Source organism: Rana temporaria (assembly GCF_905171775.1).
Source record: "Rana temporaria chromosome 2 unlocalized genomic scaffold, aRanTem1.1 chr2d, whole genome shotgun sequence".
NCBI lineage: Eukaryota > Metazoa > Chordata > Amphibia > Anura > Ranidae > Rana > Rana temporaria.
In genome coordinates this window covers 495,621-518,616 of record NW_024404409.1, presented here as the reverse complement: position 1 = coordinate 518,616, position 22,996 = coordinate 495,621, and the positions used below count along the sequence as shown (strand labels likewise).

At 46.5% G+C, this 22,996-nt stretch overlaps 1 protein-coding gene across 1 annotated transcript in view; it reads left to right on the top strand.

The window, feature by feature from the left end:
* Positions 1–7,616: 7,616 nt before the first annotated feature.
* LOC120921552 (erythroblast NAD(P)(+)--arginine ADP-ribosyltransferase-like) overlaps positions 7,617–22,996 on the top strand; it is a 31,582-nt gene continuing 16,202 nt past the window's right edge. The window contains exons 1-2 of the mRNA XM_040334051.1: positions 7,617–7,724; positions 20,588–20,674. Coding sequence (XP_040189985.1) covers positions 20,597–20,674 — 78 coding nt within the window. The 5' untranslated portion in view covers positions 7,617–7,724; positions 20,588–20,596. The remainder of the gene's footprint in view (positions 7,725–20,587; positions 20,675–22,996) is intronic.

The following is a 22,996-nucleotide window of genomic DNA, read 5'->3' as shown; positions in this document are numbered from 1 at the left end:
TAGCACGTCTCGTTTCTTGGAAGGGCGTTCGATGGGATATACCGGCGGTACCTGCATATCATAACTTGTCAGCAAAAAGGACGTCTCCAACGGCCGATACCCCTCACTACCAGTGGGTAGCCGTTACAGGCACCACGCAACCTCTTTACGCCTACGTCACATCCAGGGGGAGGGGCAACACCCTGTGCCGCAGCTACGCCTACAAACGACAAAAACAGGAACCACCACAACCAACACTCACACCTCAAAAACAAAACAAAAAAAACACACACCCCTCCCCCTCCCCACCTCTCTCCCCCTTTTACCAAAAAATAACAAACCCCACCCCCCACACTAACTTCACCCCCCACACACTCCCCACCCTCCCCACAATGCCCACAAAAACACCCTAACCCTAACCCTATTCCCATTCCTGAGTCCTAGCCAAGACGCTTTCCCCGACTTGTTTATTCCCCGACTTCTTAATTCTCTGACTTAGTTGGGGTAGGCAGTACAATTTGGTGGGGGGTGGGTCAGCCACACCCTGTGACCTTTGACCTCTGGGTACCCGCCTTCTGACCTTTGACCCCTGGAGGAGGTCCCTGTTCCAATTCCTGAGTCCTAGCCATATTCTTCAATGAGAAACCCTAACCAGGCAGCAGATTTAAAGCAACGTACCTATTTGTTTCTTTGCCTGCCCTTGTCATTCTGCCAACGTATATGTGCGTTAGGCAGTCAACAAGTGGTCAATGGGGTTTGGCAGGGGGCGTGTCCAATGCCTACATACGTTTGCTAGTAGGTGTCCCTCATTCCTATCTCAAAATGTTTGGAGGTGTGTATACACCATAGACAGTATTATTTCATATTCCTTCTCCTCAGGTTTGCTAACAGACATTCAATGGAAAAAAAGGGGTGGAGATAAGGGCCGTCTAATGTGAGCCACCCTCACTGTGCGTAGCTGGAGAATAAATGTGAACACTGGTGATATTTATAAAATAAATGAATAAATTAATAAATATACAAGAGCTGCTGCTTTAAAAATTATAGAATCCAAAATAGTTAATATGCAAATACAGTGATACCTATTATAAATAAGGTGCCAAATGTGATATTAAACAGCGCTCAGAAAAATAAGTGAAAATGTAAATCAACAAATATAATATTGGTACAGTGACATAGTGAAAAATAAATAAATAATCCACCCTCTAAGTGAGTCAATATATAAGTGTCCAAAAATCCGTGCAAAAATTGCATCAAAAAATACCAGGTTGGCAAATAAAGTCCATAAACTGCCTAAGTGAACAAAAAAAATATATATAAATAGTTCATAAATGGAGAACAAAGGAAAAGAAAAATCCTTCCCGATCTTCAATAAGTGCTTTCACCACACCACAGTGACTGCGTGCTTCCACCACCCATCAGAAATGCAAACTCACCGCAACAAATGGCCTGACACTTTCGTGTTTAGGCACACAGGCTTGTTAACTGACCCCCTCAGTATCGAATGTAATGTCTAACCCCGATGGTTAAACTGGGGTATGACACTCAACCTGCCTGCAGTGTATTCCATAATGGAGGGATGAAAACCAAATATTGCTGACTGTCAGCTTTTCGGATGTCCCTATGACCACAAGTTACCTCTAGGTCTATGCATACAGAGTATAGCAGTATAAATTCAGAAACACAGAGTACATTGGCTCTCATTAGATCGGGAAGGATTTTTTCTTTTCCTTTGTTCTCCATTTATGAACTATTTATATATATTTTTTTTGTTCACTTAGGCAGTTTATGGACTTTATTTGCCAACCTGGTATTTTTTGATGCAATTTTTGCACAGATTTTTGGACACTTATATATTGACTCACTTAGAGGGTGGATTATTTATTTATTTTTCACTATGTCACTGTACCAATATTATATTTGTTGATTTACATTTTCACTTATTTTTCTGAGCGCTGTTTAATATCACATTTGGCACCTTATTTATAATAGGTATCACTGTATTTGCATATTAACTATTTTGGATTCTATAATTTTTAAAGCAGCAGCTCTTGTATATTTATTAATTTATTCATTTATTTTATAAATATCACCAGTGTTCACATTTATTCTCCAGCTACGCACAGTGAGGGTGGCTCACATTAGACGGCCCTTATCTCCACCCCTTTTTTTTCATATTTATAACTTTATTCATTGCTGCTATGGAAGCCATTAATTTTCTGTCGAATAGACAGATTAATGCAGAATCAGTTTTCTCCACCAACCAGGAAATGGCTGAGTGTGAGGAAGATTATCCAGGAACTCTGAAAATTTTAGAGAACCTGTTAGAAAAACAGGTCAAAGCCTGGTGGGACGTGTTCACCTTTGAGCACTATAACAAGGAGGGACTTATTTTCAGAAGCTTGAGGTGGGAGGTGACACCTCAAGATGGTTTAACCGACACTAAGTACATGACCGAATGGTTAAATTTTTTCAATAGGGTAGGTAAAGAGTTGCAGAATTTAGTACTTAAAAGGAAAGAAATTAAATTATCTTTACTGAATGAAAAAATTCAGGTTTTACAGAATAAATTGGAACCAATTAAGGAAACCAGTTTAATGAAGGATTTTAATGTTAATATGAAAAAGAAACTGGAAAAAGTTGATAGAGAAACACAGAAAAGGAAAGTTAAAAAATTTAACAGGGATTCTGAGGATTTTAAAAATAATAAAATTTATGCTTGGCAGAGCACAGGAATCACCAATAATAATATGGATGAGGAAGCCATTGTGGATTCACAACAATCATCAAGAACCTTGGAAGTCATAGCAAAGAAGGATACTATTAAACAAAGTACCAATAGTAAAAAACCAAAGCTTGATCAGAGCTCATCCAATCAAGCTCGAGGTATTGGTACGAATATTGGTAAAAAAGATCATTATGCCTCTCAACAGGCATCACCTGGACCTTCAAGGCAGGAGAGAAATGGCCAACAATATGGTCACCAATATCAGTCCCCTCGGACTCCACAATTTTATGGGAGGAAGGATCAGTGGGACTATCCCCCACATCAGAATTACCAACAGTGGCCTCATCACCCGCCCCCTTTGGGATATTATCCAGGACCTGAATATGGACATATGGGTAACAGATTCCAACCCTTGGCAGAGGATTACCATAATGGTTATTACTCTCAACAGCCTTTTTTAGGGCATCGGTGGAGGGGAGGGAGAGGCGGGACGACGAAGAGGTACCCACAGACCAGGAACAACAAGGGAGGAGACAAGCATGCTACTCCGAAATTTCCGCAAAGAGGACCAGAAATCTATCAAAGAGAAGACGGGGATGCAGGGCAGGGCGAAGGAAACAATCCCAGAAAACGAATGAGGGAAGTGGAAGCATAGGAATATTTAACCTGAGTAAGGTAGCGTTGAGCCCGAAAGTACGGGTTTAAAATGTGCCCCTAGAAAAATGATGAACAAATTCGATGTGTACATGGACACACAGAAATTCATCAGGACTCTTAATTTAAAGAAATATTTCTTGAGCCACCCTGTAACGTCTTCTATGAATAGTACCATTGTGAAAACGAAAGTAGATAGTGGACTTAAGAATAAATCATTATTCAATCCCCAGATTTCCAATAATCATTTCATTGAGGTCTTCAAACAGTTGGTACTCAAAGATATTGAGGAATTACCTCTGAAAAAAGGGGTTAACCCCCGTTACATCAAAGAGGGTATTGAATCTTTGGAGGATAAGAAGGATATTGTGATCCGACCAGCGGACAAAGGGGGAGGGGTGGTAGTCCTGGACAAGGAGTTCTACTGTACCCAATTATCCCATATGTTGAGCGATACCTCCACATATAAAAAATTACCATCAGATCCTACTGAACCTTTTAAGGTACAACTTGATGCGTTGGTAGATTGGGGATATCACATTGGAGCTTTAAGTCTTAAAGAGAAAAAATACTTAGCTCCTTCAGCGTGCAGGATACCGGTGATCTATACTTTGCCGAAGATCCATAAGAATGAAACCATTCCACCTGCTCGTCCAATAGTCAACGGGATTGGATCAGTTACAGCCAGACTGGGAGAATATCTCGATAGGTTTCTTCAATTGAGTGTGCGGACCACCAAGGCATATCTGAAAGATACCACTGACCTGCTACAGTCCCTGGACAAAGTGAGCATCAAGCCTGATATAGACATCTTTTTGGTGACAGCCGACGTGGCGTCACTTTATACTATCATTCAGCATGATGATGCCGCACTGGCATTGAACTGGGCTCTTAGCAGGAGGGATGATTTATCGCACATTCAGAAGAGATTTATGGGACATGTATTAGAATTCTGCATGTCCCATAACTACTTCTGGTTCGATGGCTCTTTCTTTTCCCAGCAGGTTGGCGTGGCTATGGGGGCTAAGTTTGCCCCCAGCCTCGCCAACCTGTTTATGGCTGAGTGGGAGGACAGGCATGTTTTTCATAACCGGAGACCCCAATTATTATTTTATCGGTGGTTTATAGACGATATTTTATTTATATATGGAAAGGATCACAACAAGAAGCACTCCAGTTCCTGGGAGAACTCAATAATAATTCCAATAATATTAAACTGGAATATACGATCAGTGGAAATACTGTCAATTTCTTGGATGTGACTATTCAAAGAGAAGGAAATAAATTAAAGACTAAAGTGTATTTTAAAACCACTGATCGGAACAGTTACCTGTCCATTAATAGTGGACACCATCCAGCGTGGATTAAAAATATCCCTAAGGGGCAATTTTTAAGAGTTCGACGCAACTGCTCAGATGTTACTGACTATCTCTCACAAGCACAAATACTCAAGAAGCAGTTTATGGACTTTATTTGCCAACCTGGTATTTTTTGATGCAATTTTTGCACGGATTTTTGGACACTTATATATTGACTCACTTAGAGGGTGGATTATTTATTTATTTTTCACTATGTCACTGTACCAATATTATATTTGTTGATTTACATTTTCACTTATTTTTCTGAGCGCTGTTTAATATCACATTTGGCACCTTATTTATAATAGGTATCACTGTATTTGCATATTAACTATTTTGGATTCTATAATTTTTAAAGCAGCAGCTCTTGTATATTTATTAATTTATTCATTTATTTTATAAATATCACCAGTGTTCACATTTATTCTCCAGCTACGCACAGTGAGGGTGGCTCACATTAGACGGCCCTTATCTCCACCCCTTTTTTTCCATTGAATGTCTGTTAGCAAACCTGAGGAGAAGGAATATGAAATAATACTGTCTATGGTGTATACACACCTCCAAACATTTTGAGATAGGAATGAGGGACACCTACTAGCAAACGTATGTAGGCATTGGACACGCCCCCTGCCAAACCCCATTGACCGCTTGTTGACTGCCTAACGCACATATACGTTGGCAGAATGACAAGGGCAGGCAAAGAAACAAATAGGTACGTTGCTTTAAATCTGCTGCCTGGTTAGGGTTTCTCATTGAAGAATATGGCTAGGACTCAGGAATTGGAACAGGGACCTCCTCCAGAGGTCAAAGGTCAGAAGGCGGGTACCCAGAGGTCAAAGGTCACAGGGTGTGGCTGACCCACCCCCCACCAAATTGTACTGCCTACCCCAACTAAGTCAGAGAATTAAGAAGTCGGGGAATAAACAAGTCGGGGAAAGCGTCTTGGCTAGGACTCAGGAATGGGAATAGGGTTAGGGTTAGGGTGTTTTTGTGGGCATTGTGGGGAGGGTGGGGAGTGTGTGGGGGGTGAAGTTAGTGTGGGGGGTGGGGTTTGTTATTTTTTGGTAAAAGGGGGAGAGAGGTGGGGAGGGGGAGGGGTGTGTGTTTTTTTTGTTTTGTTTTTGAGGTGTGAGTGTTGGTTGTGGTGGTTCCTGTTTTTGTCGTTTGTAGGCGTAGCTGCGGCACAGGGTGTTGCCCCTCCCCCTGGATGTGACGTAGGCGTAAAGAGGTTGCGTGGTGCCTGTAACGGCTACCCACTGGTAGTGAGGGGTATCGGCCGTTGGAGACGTCCTTTTTGCTGACAAGTTATGATATGCAGGTACCGCCGGTATATCCCATCGAACGCCCTTCCAAGAAACGAGACGTGCTACGTTTGGAGGGTCAAGCAGACTGACTTTATTTGGCATATTTCACCTGCTTATATCTGGTTACAACTGTTACAAGAACAATGACAGTTTCCGCCCTCCCCTTTTCCCAGTAGGGGGCTTCAACACAGACCCCCTGAAACAATGACATCTCCTTGAATTAATCACTTGGCCAGTTTCTAGACGCTTCGGCACCTCACCCCACTTAACATTTCCTGGCCAGGCACATAGAATTCAATTAACCTTTAAAACAATTATCACTCACACATAATCCCCATCAGCATACACCTCACAGGGGGCTGTTTACCTGCACACAAAAGAAGAGTTCATTATCTATGCGAAGGGAACATTAGCATTCAACAATGAAAAGAAACTTGTCCAATTAACCCTTTGAGCTCAGAATACACTGTGGTACATCCACTTGTGACAAGCCATGCAGTTCCTTGTAGTCCTCCCTGCATGAAGATTATAACTGTCTCGGCAGCATGCATGTGTCCGTTACACTACTCCCCCTTTGTGGAACACTCCGGCAGACCCGGATTGATCCTTTTCGGATCAACTTGGGGATGTCCGGTCTGCTGTTAGGGTAAAAGTTCAGTTTGCCTGGACAGTCCGTCGGCATTCCCATTGAATCTGCCAGGGCGGTATTGGATAGAAAAATTGTAGGGTTGTAGGGCCAAGCTCCATCTTAGCAAGCGCCCATTATCTCCGGCTACTCGGTTCAGCCATACTAGTGGGTTATGGTCCGTGATCAGGGTGAATTCCTGACCATACAGGTAGGGTGTGATTTTTTCTTTTCCTTTGTTCTCCATTTATGAACTATTTATATATATTTTTTTTGTTCACTTAGGCAGTTTATGGACTTTATTTGCCAACCTGGTATTTTTTGATGCAATTTTTGCACGGATTTTTGGACACTTATATATTGACTCACTTAGAGGGTGGATTATTTATTTATTTTTCACTATGTCACTGTACCAATATTATATTTGTTGATTTACATTTTCACTTATTTTTCTGAGCGCTGTTTAATATCACATTTGGCACCTTACTTATAATAGGTATCACTGTATTTGCATATTAACTATTTTGAACAGACATTCAATGTAAATAAGGGAACAAAATCTTGCAGACAGGAAGTGGCAGCAAAGAGGCCTCTGGGGATCAGCAGCACTGGATGAAAGGATGAAAATAGTATTTGAGATGTACAGAGCCCAGAACAAACAATGGGGGAGATTTACTAAAACTGGAGACTGCAGAATCTGTGCAGTTCTGTATGGTAGCCAATCAGCTTTTTAATGAAGCGTTGACTAAAAATCCTGGAAGCTGATTGGTTTCTCCGCAGAGCTGCAGATTTTAAACTCCCCAGTTTTAGTAAATCTTCCCCAATATGGATGGACTTGAATGAGTTTGTGAATAAACTTGTATGAAATGACCGGTGTGATGTTCCTGTCCCGTGTAACGCGATATCCGGCATAATTCTGGCAGCTGGCGGTAAACAAGTGCGGCTGACATTTCGCAGTTGTCTATGTCAGTCTATTATAAGGACAGGCGTCATATCTGTGCAGACAAGGACCAGACTACAGGCCTCATACACATCCAACAACACTTCTTCTACAGTAGAGGACGCTCTTCAGGACGGTGAGTAACTACAAGTCCCAGCAATCCATTTCTCTGTATCCCGCAATACACAGACTGCACTGAGCGCACTGCAGGCATCTCAGCCAGGGATTTATAGTGAATGACAAATATAGAAGAACACCATTCACTCCCGTATTCCTCCCATAGCTGATTACATGAAATATTCTTCTGGTACACCTCAGCTGAAAGGTAAAATCAGGCTTGCAGGGAGAGTCAGTGGGCAGTTATGATGTTCTCAGGAAGTGTTTGCAGCATATTGTGTGCTGATCTCAACAAGTACATACCTACCTCAATATATCATCTTCCATAAGCTGTGAATGGAGAATTGTCCCCAAACAACACCTGGAATGTGCTCTGCTGATTGGTTGCTTGTCACATTCCTTTTGCCGGGAGACGCTGCATCAGGAAAAATGGGTCATTTCAACTAATTGGTCAGTCGTGGTGCAAATCTGTAATATGAGTGACGTCAGGTGACAGACCGCATAGGGAGGGAGATAGACACACAGACAACAATGTTTTATTGTGAAACAGAAATAGGGGAACTTTCCGAGATCCAAATCTCCCAAACAGCTCCTTCATGATTTCAGGACAATCACAACAATAGAAGCTGCAAATCCCTTTAAATAGAAGTGAAATGTAGCGCCCTGGAGTTTAGTCAGGGAATTCCTCGCCAGATTTCTCATCAGGAGTAGCTATTGTAGTTAATTACTAGGGATCCATTAACTTCTCCCTAAGGCCCCTTTCACACTGGTGCGGGAGGTGCGGTGGCGGCAAAGCACCACAATTTTTAGCGGTGCTTTGCTGCTAATTTCGCAACACTATTTGGCCTCTAGCGGGGTGGTTTTACCCCCCGCTAGCGGCCGAAAAAGGGTTAAAAACCACCGCAAAGCGCCTCTGCAGAGGCACTTTGCCAGCGGTATGCTGCAGTGTCCCAATTATTTTAGTAGGCAGGAGCGGTGGAGGAGGGGTATACACACCGCTCCAAAGATGCGGCTAGCAGGACTTGTTTTCCGTCCTGCCAGCGCACTGCTCCAGTATGAAAGCCCAGACGGCTTTCACACTAGAGAAACAACAGCGGCTTTTTCAGGTCGGTTTGCAGGTGCTTTTTTTAGCGCAATAGCAATAGCTCAGTGTGAAAGGGGTCTAAGTTTGGCCTGGTTGTACTTTCCTCTTCTACCACCAGGTGGCCAGGAACTTGGAGGTATTAGATTGAGGAGGAGAACTCAAGGTCAGGTTATGGGTACATGGGGTATCTCAGCCAATGGGCAGGGATCTTGTTGAATCCCTTGGCCTATTGGGAGAGCCTATATATTCGGGTGAGGTCAGGTCACATAGTTACATAGAAGGTGAGGATCAATTCCAACCTCTGTGTGTGATTGGATGTCAGTATTACTTTGTATATCTCTGTATGTTGGGGTCACTCAGGTGATTATCTAATAGTTTCTTGAAACCATTGATGCCCCTCCCCCGCTGAGACCACCGCCTGTGGAAGGGAATTCCACATCCTTGCCGCTCTTACAGTAAAGAACCCTCTACATAGTTTAAGGTTAAACCTCTTTTCTTCAAATTTTTATGAATGGCCGCGTGTCTTGTTAACCACTTAAGGACCGCCTCCTGCACATATACGTCGGCAGAATGGCACGGCTGGGCACAAGCACGTATATATACGTCCTGTACTTGTACCCAGCCGTGGGTCACGGGCGCGCGCCCGTGGTGCGCTCCCGCGACCCGGTCCGAAGCTCCGGGATCGTGGGTCCTGCGGACCCGATCGGCGCTCGAGTGCGGCGATCGGTCCCCGGAGCTGAAGAACGGGGAGAGCCGTGTGTAAACACGGCTTCCCCGTGCTTCACTGTGGCGGCGTATCGATCGCGTCACCCCCTTTATAGGGGAGACACGATCGATGACGTCACACCTACAGCTACACCCCCCTACAGTTGTAAACACTCACAAAGTGAACCCTAACTCCTACAGCGCCCCCTGTGGTTAACTCCCAAACTGCAACTGTCATTTTCACAATAAAGAATGCAATTTAAATGCATTTTTTGCTGTGAAAATGACAATTGTCCCAAAAATGTGTCAAAATTGTCTGAAGTGTCCGCCATAATGTCGCAGTCACAAAAAAAAATCGCTGATCGCCGCCATTAGTAGTAAAAATAATAAAAAAATAAAAATGCAATAAAACTATCCCCTATTTTGTAAACGCTATAAATTTAGCGCAAACCAACCGATAAACGATTATTGCGATTTTTTTTTACCAAAAATAGGTAGAAGAATACGTATCGGCCTAAACGGAGGAAAAAAAAATTATATATGTTTTTGGGGGATATTTTTTTCAAAATTGTCGCTCTATTTTTGTTTATAGCGCAAAAACTAAAAACCGCAGATGTGATCAAATACCACCAAAAGAAAGCTCTATTTGTGGGGAAAAAAGGACGCCAATTTTGTTTGGGAGCCACGTCGCACGACCGCGCAATTGTCAGTTAAAGCGACGCAGTCCCGAACTGTAAAAACACCTTGGGTCTTTAGCCAGCATATTGGTCCGGGGCTTAAGTGGTTAAACTCCCTTCCGTGAAAAAGTTTTCTCCCTATTGGGGGGTCACCGGTCCGGTATTTGTGAAATCCCCTCCCCTCCCCCGTCTCTTCTCCAGAGAGAACAACCTTTCCTCATCACTTATATCCTCCATTACTCCTCCACACCCTTTATTAGCTTTGTTGTCCTTTTTTCTACTCTCTCCATTTCCAGTACATCCTTCCTGAGGACTGGAGCCCAGAACTGGACGGCATGCTCCAGGTGCGGCCGGACCAGAGTCTTGTAGAGGGGAGAATTATCCTTTTATCTCTGGAGTTGTTCCCTTTTTATTGCCAATATTCTGTTTGCTTTGTTAGCAGCAGCTTGTCATTGCTGAGCCAATCATCTACTAGGACCACCAGAGGTTCTCCCCCCATACCTGAGCTCCTCCTCTCCCATACCTGAGCTCCTCCCTCCCTCATACCTGAGCTCCTCCCTCCCCACACCTGAGCCTATCATCTACTAGGACCCCCAGGTCCTTTTCCATCCTAGATCCCCCCAGAGGTTCTCCCCCAGTGTATAGATTGCATTCATATTTTTACCAACCAAATACATTATTTTACATTTTTCTACATTGAACCTCATTTGCCATGTAGTTGCCCCCCCCCCCATTAATTTGTTCAGATCTCCTTCTAAGGTTATTGTCCTGCTTAGCTTAGTATCGTCTGCAAATACAGAGATTGCACTGCTTACCCCTCCTCCAGGTCATTTATGAACAAATTAAACAGGATTGGTCCCAGCACAGAACCCTGGGGGACCCCATTACCCACCCCCGACCATTCCGAGTACTCCCCATTTATCACCAACCTCTGAACTCGCCCTTGTAGCCAGTTTTCAATCCATGTCCTCACCCCTATAGTCCATGTACTCCCCCCTATGGTCCATGTACTCCCCCTATGGTCCATATACTCACCCTATGGTCCACGTACTCACCCCTATGGTCCATGTGCTCACCCCTATAGTCCATGTACTCCCCCCTATGGTCCATGTACTCCCCCCTATGGTCCATGTACTCCCCCTATGGTCCATGAACTCCCCCTATGGTCCATGAACTCCCCCCTAAGGTCCATGTACTCCCTCTATGGTCCATGTACTTAAACCTTATGGTCTATCTACTCCCCCCTATGGTCCATGTACTCCCCCTATGGTCCATGTACTCACCCTATGGTCCATGTACTCCCCCTATGGTCTGTGTACTCACCCTATGGTCCATGTACTCACCCCTATGGTCCATGTCCTCACCCCTATAGTCCATGTACTCCCCCTATGGTCCATGTACTCCCACCTATGGTCCATGTACTCCCCCTATGGTCCATGAACTCCCCCTATGGTCCATGAACTCCCCCCTAAGGTCCATGTACTCCCTCTATGGTCCATGTACTTAAACCTTATGGTCTATCTACTCCCCCCTATGGTCCATGTACTCCCCCTATGGTCCATGTACTCACCCTATGGTCCATGTACTCCCCCTATGGTCTGTGTACTCACCCTATGGTCCATGTACTCACCCCTATGGTCCATGTCCTCACCCCTATAGTCCATGTACTCCCCCTATGGTCCATGTACTCCCCCCTATGGTCCATGTACTCCCCCTATGGTCCATGAACTCCCCCTATGGTCCATGTACTCACCCCTAAGGTCCATGTACTCCCTCTATGGTCCATGTACTTAAACCTTATGGTCTATCTACTCCCCCCTATGGTCCATGTACTCCCCCTATGGTCCATGTACTCACCTTATGGTCCATGTACTCCCCCTATAGTCTGTGTACTCCCCCTATGGTCCATGTACTCCCCCCTATGGTCCATGTACTCACCCCTATGGTCCATGTACTCCCCCTATGGTCCATGTACTCGCCCTATGGTCCATGTACTCCCCCTATGGTCCATGTACTTCCCCTATGGGCCATGTACCCACCCTATGGACCATGTACTCGCCCTATGGTCCATGTACTCGCCCTATGGTCCATGTACTCCCCCTATGGTCCATGTACTTCCCCTATGGGCCATGTACCCACCTTATGGACCATGTACTCACCCTATGGTCCATGTACTCGCCCTATGGTCCATGTACTCCCCCTATGGTCCATGTACTCCCCCTGTGGTCCATGTACTACCCCCTATTGTCCATGTACTCACCCTATGGTCCATGTACTCACCCCTATGGTCCATGTACTCACCCCTATGGTCCATGTACTCCCCCCTATTGTCCATGTACTCACCCTATGGTCCATGTACTCACCCCTATGGTCCATGTACTCCCCCTATGGTCCATGTGCTCACCCCATCACATATTGAAGGATGTCAGCTATCTTTGGCCTTGAAGGTTCTCATTAGACTGGAAGAGGTCAGACATTCTGCTACAAAAATATTGTGCCAAAAGTTCAGTCCATATAAGTGCCTTATATGCCACACCCCAAGAGACCAAACTTCCGCCTTCAGTGTGCCACACCCCAAAAGAGACCAAACTTCCGCCTTCAGTGTGCCACACCCCAAAAGAGACCAAACTTCCGCCTTTAGTGTGCCACACCCCAAAAGAGACCAAACTTCCGCCTTCAGTGTGCCACACCCCAAAAGAGACCAAACTTCCGCCTTCAGTGTGCCACACCCCAAAAGAGACCAAACTTCCACCTTCAGTGTGCCACACCCCAAAAGAGACCAAACTTCCGCCTTCAGTGTGCCACACCCCAAAAGAGACCAAACTTCCACCTTCAGTGTGCCACACCCCCAAAGTGCCCAAACTCCTGGCTACCTCCGACCACAACTGACTCCAATGCTGCAGTGCCAACCCTGTGCTGCTTTTCCTGCTTCTGGATAGTCCCTCAGACAGCCTAGCTGCCAGATGTCCCGGGATTCTGGTCTAGCAGCCCGCGGCAGCATAACACACGTCCACCTAGACAGCCGTACAGGTGGCACAGAACCCTGATCACCTGACTCCACCCAAATAAATATGCTTTGCCAGCAGGCCAAGGGGCTAAAGAAACGCCTGCTAATTGGCTGAGACACCCCATCCATTCATAACCTGACCTTGCTAAGCCCTTGTCTATCTAATGTCACCAGCATAACGCCACCTAGCGACAGAAGAGAGATGGTGCAGCAAGTCCAGAACTAGAGAAGAATCACTGGATCTACTAACAATTAACCAGGGCAACTACCGCCTGGCAAACTAAATTTACTAGCAACCAAGCCTAAACACCAGGGCGCTACACGCCCCTGCCTAAATACCATGGTGGTACATCCCCCCATTGCCTAAACACCAGGGTGCTACCCCCCCGCCTAAACACCAGGATGCTACATCCCCCCATTGCCTAAACACCAGGGCGCTACATCCCCCCTGCCTAAACACCAGGGTGTTACACCCCCCCTGCCTAAACACCAGGGTGCAACCTCCCTCCATTTCCTAAACACCAGGGTGCTACATCCCCCCTGCCTAAACACCAGGGTGCTACACCCCCCACCTAAACACCAGAGTGCTACACCCCCCCTGCCTAAACTCCAGGATGCTACATGCCCCCATTGCCTAAACACCAGGGCGCTACATCCCCCCTGCCTAAACACCAGGGTGTTACACCCCCCTGCCTAAACACCAGGGTGCGACATCCCTCCATTTCCTAAACACCAGGGTGCTACATCCCCCCTGCCTAAACACCAGGGTGCTACACCCCCCACCTAAACACCAGAGTGCTACACCCCCCCTGCCTAAACTCCAGGATGCTACATGCCCCCATTGCCTAAACACCAGAGTGTTACACCCCCCCTGCCTAAACACCAGGGTGTTACACCCCCCCTGCCTAAACACCAGGGTGCTACATCCCCCATTGCCTAAACACCAGGGTTCTACATCCCCCTGCCTAAACACCATGGTGGTACATCCCCCCATTGCCTAAACACCAGGGTGCTACCCCCCGCCTAAACACCAGGATGCTACATCCCCCCATTGCCTAAACACCAGGGTGCTACATCCCCCCTGCCTAAACACCAGGGTGCTACACCCCCCCCACCTAAACACCAGAGTGCTACACCCCCCCTGCCTAAACTCCAGGATGCTACATGCCCCCATTGCCTAAACACCAGGGTGCTACACCCCCCTGCCTAAACACCAGGGTGTTACACCCTCATGCCTAAACACCAGGGTGCTACATCCCCCATTGCCTAAACACCAGGGGGGAGATTCAGATAGAGATACGACGGCGTATCTCCTGATACGCCGTCGTATCTCTGAGATCCGACGGTCGGATCTATGCGGCTGATTCATAGAATCAGGTTACGCATAGATCTCCCTAAGATCCGACAGGTGTAAGTGACTTGCTATAGGCGGCGTATCCTATGTTAAGTATGGCCGTCGTTCCCGCACCGAGTTTTGAATTTTTACGTCGTTTGCGTAAGTCGTTCGCGAATACGGATGGACGTAATTTACGTTCACGCCGAAACCAATGACATCCTAGCGACGTCATTTTGAGCAATGCACGCTGGGAAATTTAGCCGGCGGCGCATGCGCAGTTAAATCAGCGCGTGGACGCGCCTGATTTAAACACTACACTCCCCCTAGCCGCGGAATTTGAATTCCGCCGGGGGATTTATGATATCCCGCCGCAAGTTTTGAGGTAAGTGCTTTCTGAATACAGCACTAGCCTCTCAAACTTGCGCCGGCGGATCGTAAATCAGATAGATTACGCGGATCTAAAGATCCGCTAATCTATCTGAATCTACCCCCAGGGTGCTACATCCCCCATTGCCTAAACACTTGGGCTAGATTCAGATAGGTTAGCGGATCCGTGTAACCTATCTTATTTACGTTACGCCGGCACAAGTTTTAGAGGCAATTGCTTAATTCAGAAAGCAAATCGTAAATCCCCCGGTGGAATTCAAATTCCACGGCTAGGGGGCATGTAGAATTTAAATCAGGCGCGTCCCCGCGCCAAACGAACTGCGCACTGCGTGCATTGCTCCAAATGACGTCTGAAACGGCTACCCGGGCTAGTGAGAGGGTATCAGCCGTTGGAGACGTCCTTTTCCCTGGCAAGCTGCGATATGCAAGTACCGCCGGTATCCCCATCCACGAGATCCAGAGAGAGAGAGAGTCCCCCTTTCAAGAACGAGACGAGGCTATGTTTGAAGGGTCAAACAAGACTGTTTAATGGCACATTTCACCTAGCTTATATGTGCTTACAACTGTTACAGGAACAATGACAATCTCCGCCCCCCTCCTCACACAGTGGGGGGGCTTCAATACAGATACTTTGAAATAATGACATCTCCTTGAATCAATCAGTCTCTAGACGTTCCGGCACCGAGATTCACTTAACATGACCTGGCCAGGCACATTCCTTTCTCAATAGAATTCAATTAACCTTTAGAACAATACACACTCACAGATGATCACGTTAGCATACACCTGGAAGGAGGCTGTTAACTGGTAATACACAACAGAGAGTCAATTAGCATTTAGCAGTGAAAAAGTCACTCTACAATTAACCCTTTGAGCGCAGAATATAATGTGGTTAATCCAATTGTAACAAGTCATGCAGTCCTTTGTAGGCAGAATAGTTCATAGGTCCGTTACACTACTCCCCTTTTGTGGAACACTCCGGCAGTCCCGGATTGATCCTTTTCGGGTCAACTTGGGGATGTCCGGTCTGCTGTTAAGGTAAAAGTTCGGTTTGCCTGGACAGTCCGTCGGCATTCCCATTGGCTTACCAGGTCGGTAGCTGATGGTGACGGTGAATAATAGAATTCAGTTCTGGAACAGTCACTTGCTTTGCTCTCTCAATGGCTCCCAAAACCTGTTGCTGATGCTCTTGGGACAGATAAGGCACCACCTGGATGCAAATCCCATTTAATCTTTTGACAATTTCCGCCTGTTTGTGTATTTCAATGTTCAAGCCACGGGACATCTCATAATACATGACATAGTGTCGTTGCATCTCTGATTTCTCGCTGGCCAACTTGTCACATTCCCATTTTAGACTTTGATATTGTGCCGGATCTACAGTACATGTCGGGGAAGGTAGTCTTACCCGGTTCTCAGCAGCAAGCGGGTTGATTCCAGCAACGCGGGTGGTCCCGGGACAAGCAGCAGCAGGTGTAGGTAAATAAGCCAAAGTCAGAGGGCCAATGTCGTTGCCCAGCACCACCTCGGCAGGTAGGTTGTCCATGATACCAACTGTGGTCTTTCCTGACCCGGCTCCCCAGTCTAAGTGCACCCGGGTGGTGGGTACGCGAAATACAGCACCCCCTGCGACCCGGACGGCAACTGTGCGAGTGGACACGTTCTCTGGCTTTACCAGATGTTTTTGAATCAGAGTGATAGTAGTCCCGGAATCTCTTAGGCCTTGTGCTACTTGTCCATTCACCCGTACCTCCTGACGGTGATGCTGACGGTTATCCGGAGAGGCAGCTTGTATTGGGTCTGCCTCATACCAAATTCCCAGACATTCCTCAGGGCCCCCCTCGGTCTCCAGGCAGTGGGCCGCAGAGGGACGTGATGGAGTGACCTCTGTGTTGGGTGTTGTGCGTCTCCAGTTGTTATTTGTAGCTCTCAAAGGGCAATAACGAGCAATATGTCCCGTGTCGCTGCAGTGATGGCACGTCACCCTAGGCGAATCCCGGGGGTAGTTGCTAGGCCCCTGAGGACGTGGTGGGACTGGAGCCCGAAACTCTGGGCGTAGGGTGACGGTTGGAGTACGCGGTTCTACCTTCTGAGCCAGCCGCGTAATACCCTGGCTTACTTTCCTTGTCTCCGCGTACTCATCTGCTAGCCGAGCCGCCTAGTTTAAGTTAGCGGGCCGGCGATCTCGTACCCAGTCTTGTATGTCTGCGGCCAGGTCTTGGAAGAAATGTTCCATTAGGAACAGCTGCAATACTTCCTCCCCGGTGTTGGCCTTGCACCCTTGGACCCAAAGGGATGCCACCCTTTGTAACTGGTTGGCCCATTCCATGTGGGAGTGCACAGCCTTCTTCTTGGACTCCCGGAAGCGCCGGCGGTAGGCTTCTGGCGTTAAGGCATATCGGGTTAGCAGCGCCTTTTTAACTTGCTGATATTGTAAAATATCCTCTGGAGCGAGAGCCCGAAAGGCTTCATTGGCTTTGCCCAACAATTTCCCAGACAAAATAGTGACCCATTGGTCTGGTGGTACCTGGTGTAGTGAGCACTGCCTCTCAAAATCCGCCAAATATCCATCGATTTCCTCCTCACTTTCTACAAAAGCTTTAAATGCAGTGAACGGTATTTTCTTTCCTGTAGCAGCAGGTGGGGGGGGGGGGGTAGGAACTGCATGTGTAATGGGCTGTCTCGCTCTTACCAGTTCCAGTTCTTGTCCCCTCTTTGTTTGTATCTCCTCCCTTGCTTCCCAGAACAGCTGGTTTATTAGTTCCACGGACGTTTCTGGATACAAGGATAATCTCCGCTGTACAATCCCAGTAATTACATCTTCTTCGTTGACCGGTGCAAGGGGCTCATTTCCTTCCATGGATCCATACATTTCGTCCAGCTCCAGCAGGTCAGCTATCAGCTCCCTCCGTGGTCTGTTGCTGGCGCTCCTACCACGAATCTCCAATAGATCTTTCAGTGTGGATCTTTTCAGCCTGGCGTACTGCGACTCCATTCAGAACTTGCTCTTTGGATAAAAGGACCATCCCACCGCTGCCAACCAATGTAACGGCTACCCAGCTAGGGAGAGGGTCTCAGCCGTTGGAGAAGTCCTTTTCCCTGGCAAGCTGCGATATGCAAGTACCGCCGGTATCCCCGTCCAATAGATCCAGAGAGAGAGAGAGGGTTCCCCTTCACGAACGAGACAAGGCTACGTTGAAGGGTCAAACCAGACTGCTTTAATGGGACATTTTACTTCGCTTATATGTGGTTACAACAACTTACAGGGACAATGACAATCTCCGCCCCCCCCCTCCTCACACAGGGGGAGCTTCAATACACATGCTTTGAAATAATGACATCTCCTTGAATCAATCAGTCTCTAGACGTTCCGGCACCGAAATCCACTTAACATGACCTGGCCGGGCACATTCCTTTCTCAATAGAATTCAATTAACCTTTAGAACAATACACTCACAGATCATCACGTTAGCATACACCTGACAGGAGGCTGTTAACTGGTAATACACAACAGAGCGTCAATTAGCATTTAGCAGTGAAAAAGTCACTCTACAGTTAACCCTTTGAGCTCAGTAACAAGTCATGCAGTCCTCTGTAGGCAGAATAGTTCATAGTTCCGTTACAAGCTGCAATACTTCCTCCCTGGTGTTGGCCTTGCACCCTTGGACCCAAAGGGATGCCACCTTTTGTAACTGGTTGGCCCATTCCATGTGGGAGTCCACAGCCCCCTTCTTGGACTCCCGGAAGCGACGGCGGTAGGCTTCTGGAGTTACAGCGTATTGGGTTAGCAGTGCCTTTTTAACTTGCTGATATTGTAAAATATCCTCTGGAGTGAGAGCCCGAAAGGCTTCATTGGCTTTGCCCGCCAATTTCCCAGACAAAATAGTGACCCATTGGTCTGGTGGTACCTGGTGTAGTGAGCACTGCCTCTCAAAGTCCGCCAAATATCCATCAATTTCCTCCTCACTTTCTACAAAAGCTTTAAATGCAGTGAACAGTATTTTCTTTCCTGTAGCAGCGGGTGGGGGGGTAGGAACTGCATGTGTAATGGGCTGTCTCGCTCTTACCAGTTCCAGTTCTTGTCCCCTCTTAGTTTGTATCTCCTCCCTTGCTTCCCGGAACAGCTAGTTTATTATTTCCACGGACGTTTCTGGATACAAGGATAATCTCCGTTGTACAATACCAGTAATTACATCTTCCTCGCTGACCGGTGCAAGGGGCTCAGTTCCTTCCATGGATCCATCCATTTCGTCCAGCTCCAGCAGGTCAGCTATCAGCTCCCTCAGTGGTCTGTTGCTGGCGCTCCTACCATGACTCTCCAATAGATCTTTTAGTGTGGATCTTTTCAGCCTGGCGTACTGCAACTCCATTCAGAACTTGCTCTTTGGATAAAAGGACCATCCCGCTGCTGCCAACCAATGTAACGGCTACCCGGGCTAGTGAGAGGGCATCAGCCTTTTCCCTGGCAAGCTGCGATATGCAAGTACCGCCGGTATCCCCATCCACGAGATCCAGAGAGAGAGAGTCCCCCTTTCAAGAACGAGACGAGGCTGCATTTGAAGGGTCAAACAAGACTGTTTAATGGCACATTTCACCTAGCTTATATGTGCTTACAACTGTTACAGGAACAATGACAATCTCCGCCCCCCTCCTCACACAGTGGGGGGGCTTCAATACAGATACTTTGAAATAATGACATCTCCTTGAATCAATCAGTCTCTAGACGTTCCGGCACCGAGATCCACTTAACATGACCTGGCCAGGCACATTCCTTTCTCAATAGAATTCAATTAACCTTTAGAACAATACACACTCATAGATCATCACGTTAGCATACACCTGACAGGAGGCTGTTAACTGGTAATACACAACAGAGAGTCAATTAGCATTTAGCAGTGAAAAAGTCACTCTACAATTAACCCTTTGAGCGCAGAATATAATGTGGTAAATCCAATTGTAACAAGTCATGCAGTCCTTTGTAGGCAGAATAGTTCATAGGTCCATTACAACGTCGCTAGGACGTCATTGGTTTCGACGTGAACGTAAATTACGGCCATCCGTATTCGCGAACGACTTACGCAAACGACGTAGAAAATTCAAAATTCGACCTGGGAACGACGGCCATACTTAACATAGGATACGCCGCATTTAGCAGGGGTAACTATCCGCCGGAAAAAGCCGAACGCAAACGATGTAAAAAAAAGCAACGGGCGGGCGTTCGTTTCTGAATCGGCATAACTCCTCATTTGCATATTCCTCGCGTATACAAACGGAAGCGCCACCTAGCGGCCAGCCTGGAATTGCAGCCTAAGATCCGACGGTGTAAGTCACTTACACCTGTCGGATCTTAGGGAGATCTATGCGGAACCTGATTCTATGAATCAGTCGCATAGATACGACGGCCGGACTCAGAGATACGATGGCGTATCGGGAGATACGCCGTTGTATCTCTATCTGAATCCGGGCCCAGGGTGCTACATCCCCCCATTGCCTAAACACCAGGGCGCTTCATCCCCCCATTGCCTAAACACCAGGGTGCTACATCCCCCCATTGCCTAAACACCAGGGTGCTACATCCCCCCATTGCCTAAACACCAGGGTGCTTCATCGATACCTGGTTATGTATTGTGATTTAATGTGGAGGACTTCTTTAGGCTTAGGTGTCACCTGTGTCCATATATTCCAGGGTGTAAAGATGGCGGTCGGCTCTTCGGGGTGTCCAACTCACAATGTCATCCTGATGTCAGCAGTCACCTTCATCCTTCTCATACAGGTAAGTCACCAATCCTACATCTGGTTTAGGATCTCTATAGTAATAATGTCCACCCCAAAGCAAACACAGCTCCATGTGTGACCTCCGCCATGATACAAAGAGGTCAAATAAACATTCTAAATGTATTCACATGTAAAATGAGGTAAGTAGGAAGTAGGTCTTCAGGCAGGTAAGAGGCCACAGCCCCCCCTTATGTATTTATACATGGAAATCATATCCCCCCTTATGTATTTATACACGGAGATCATATTCCCCTTATGTATTTATACATGGAAATCATATCCCCCCTTATGTATTTATACATGGAGATCATATCCCCCCTTATGTATTTATACATGGAGATCATATCCCCCCTTATGTATTTATACATGGAGATCATATCCCCCCTTATGTATTTATACATGGAGATCATATCCCCCCTTATGTATTTATACATGGAAATCATATCCCCCCTTATGTATTTATACATGGAGATCATATCCCCCCTTATGTATTTATACATGGATATCATATCCCCCCTTATGTATTTATACATGGAGATCATATCCCCCTTATGTATTATACATTGAGATAATTTCCCTCCTTATGTATTTATACATGGAGATCATATCCCCCCTTATGTATTTATACATGGAGATCATATCCCCCCTTATGTATTTATACATGGAGATCATATCCCCCCTTATGTATTTATACATGGAGATCATATCCCCCCTTATGTATTTATACATGGAGATCATATCCCCCTTATGTATTTATACATGGAGATCATATCCCCCTTATGTATTTATACATGGAGATCATATCCCCCCCCTGATGTATTTATACATGGAGATCATACCCCCCCTTATGTATTTATACATGGAAATCATATCCCCCCTTATGTATTTATACATGGAGATCATATCCCCCCTTATGTATTTATACATGGAGATCAAACAAAGTTCAAGGACTGGTTTTCTACCTGAGGGTCAATGAGAACTGTATGCCTGGCTGAGCAGGGTGACAGATGGACCACAACACTCAGCAGGCCCAACCTCTACCAGAACCCCAGATCCTTCTCCACCATGGACTCCCCCAGATCCTTCTCCACCATGGACTCCCCCAGATCCTTCATCCTTCTCCACCATTGACTCCCCCAGATCCTTCTCCACCATGGACTCCCCCAGATCCTTCTCCACCATTGACTCCCCCAGATCCTTCTCCACCATTGACTTCTCAAGATCCTTCTCCACCATTGACTTCCCCAGATCCTTCTCCACCATTGACTCCCCCAGATCCTTCTCCACCATTGACTCCCCCAGATCCTTCTCCACCATTGACTCCCCCAGATCCTTCTCCACAATTGACTTCTCAAGATCCTTCTCCACAATTGACTCCCCCAGATCCTTCTCCACCATTGACTCCCCCAGATCCTTCAACACCATGGACTCCCCCAGATCCTTCTCCACCATGGACTCCCCCAGATCCTTCTCCACCATTGACTCCACCAGATCCTTCTCCACCTTTGACTTCCCCAGATCCTTCTCCACAATTGACTCCCCCAGATCCTTCTCCACCTTTGACTTCCCCAGATCCTTCTCCACAATTGACTCCCCCAGATCCTTCTCCACCATAGACTCCCCCAGATCCTTCAACACCATGGACTCCCCCAGATCCTTCTCCACCATGGACTCCCCCAGATCCTTCTCCACCATTGACTCCACCAGATCCTTCTCCACCTTTGACTTCCCCAGATCCTTCTCCACCATTGACTTCTCCAGATCCTTCTCCACCATAGACTCCCCCAGATTCTCCATCCCCATTGATTCCTCCAGTTGTACTCCCCCTAGTATGTATGAGACATATTCTTAGTAGGGATGAGCCGAACACCCCCTGTTCGGTTCGCACCAGAACTTGCGAACACACCAAATGTTCGTGTGAACTTTAGAACCCTGTTAAAGTCTATGGGACTCGAACATTTGAAATCTAAAGTGCTAATTTTAAAGGCTAATATGCAATTTATTGTCCTAAAAAGTGTTTGGGGACCCGGGTCCTGTCCCAGGAAACATGTATCAATGCAAAAAAAGTTTTAAAAACGGCCGTTTTTTCGGGAGCAGTGAATTTAATAATGCTAAAAGTGAAACAATAAAAGTGAAATATTCTTTTAAATTTCGTACCGGGGGGGGGGGTGTAAAGTTAGCATGTGAAATAGCGCATGTTTCCCGTACATAGAACTGTCCCTGCACAAAATGTAATTTCTGAAAGGAAAAAAAGTATTTTAAAACCGGACTTGCGGCTATAATGAATTGTCGGTTTTGGCAATTCAGAGCGAATTCATTC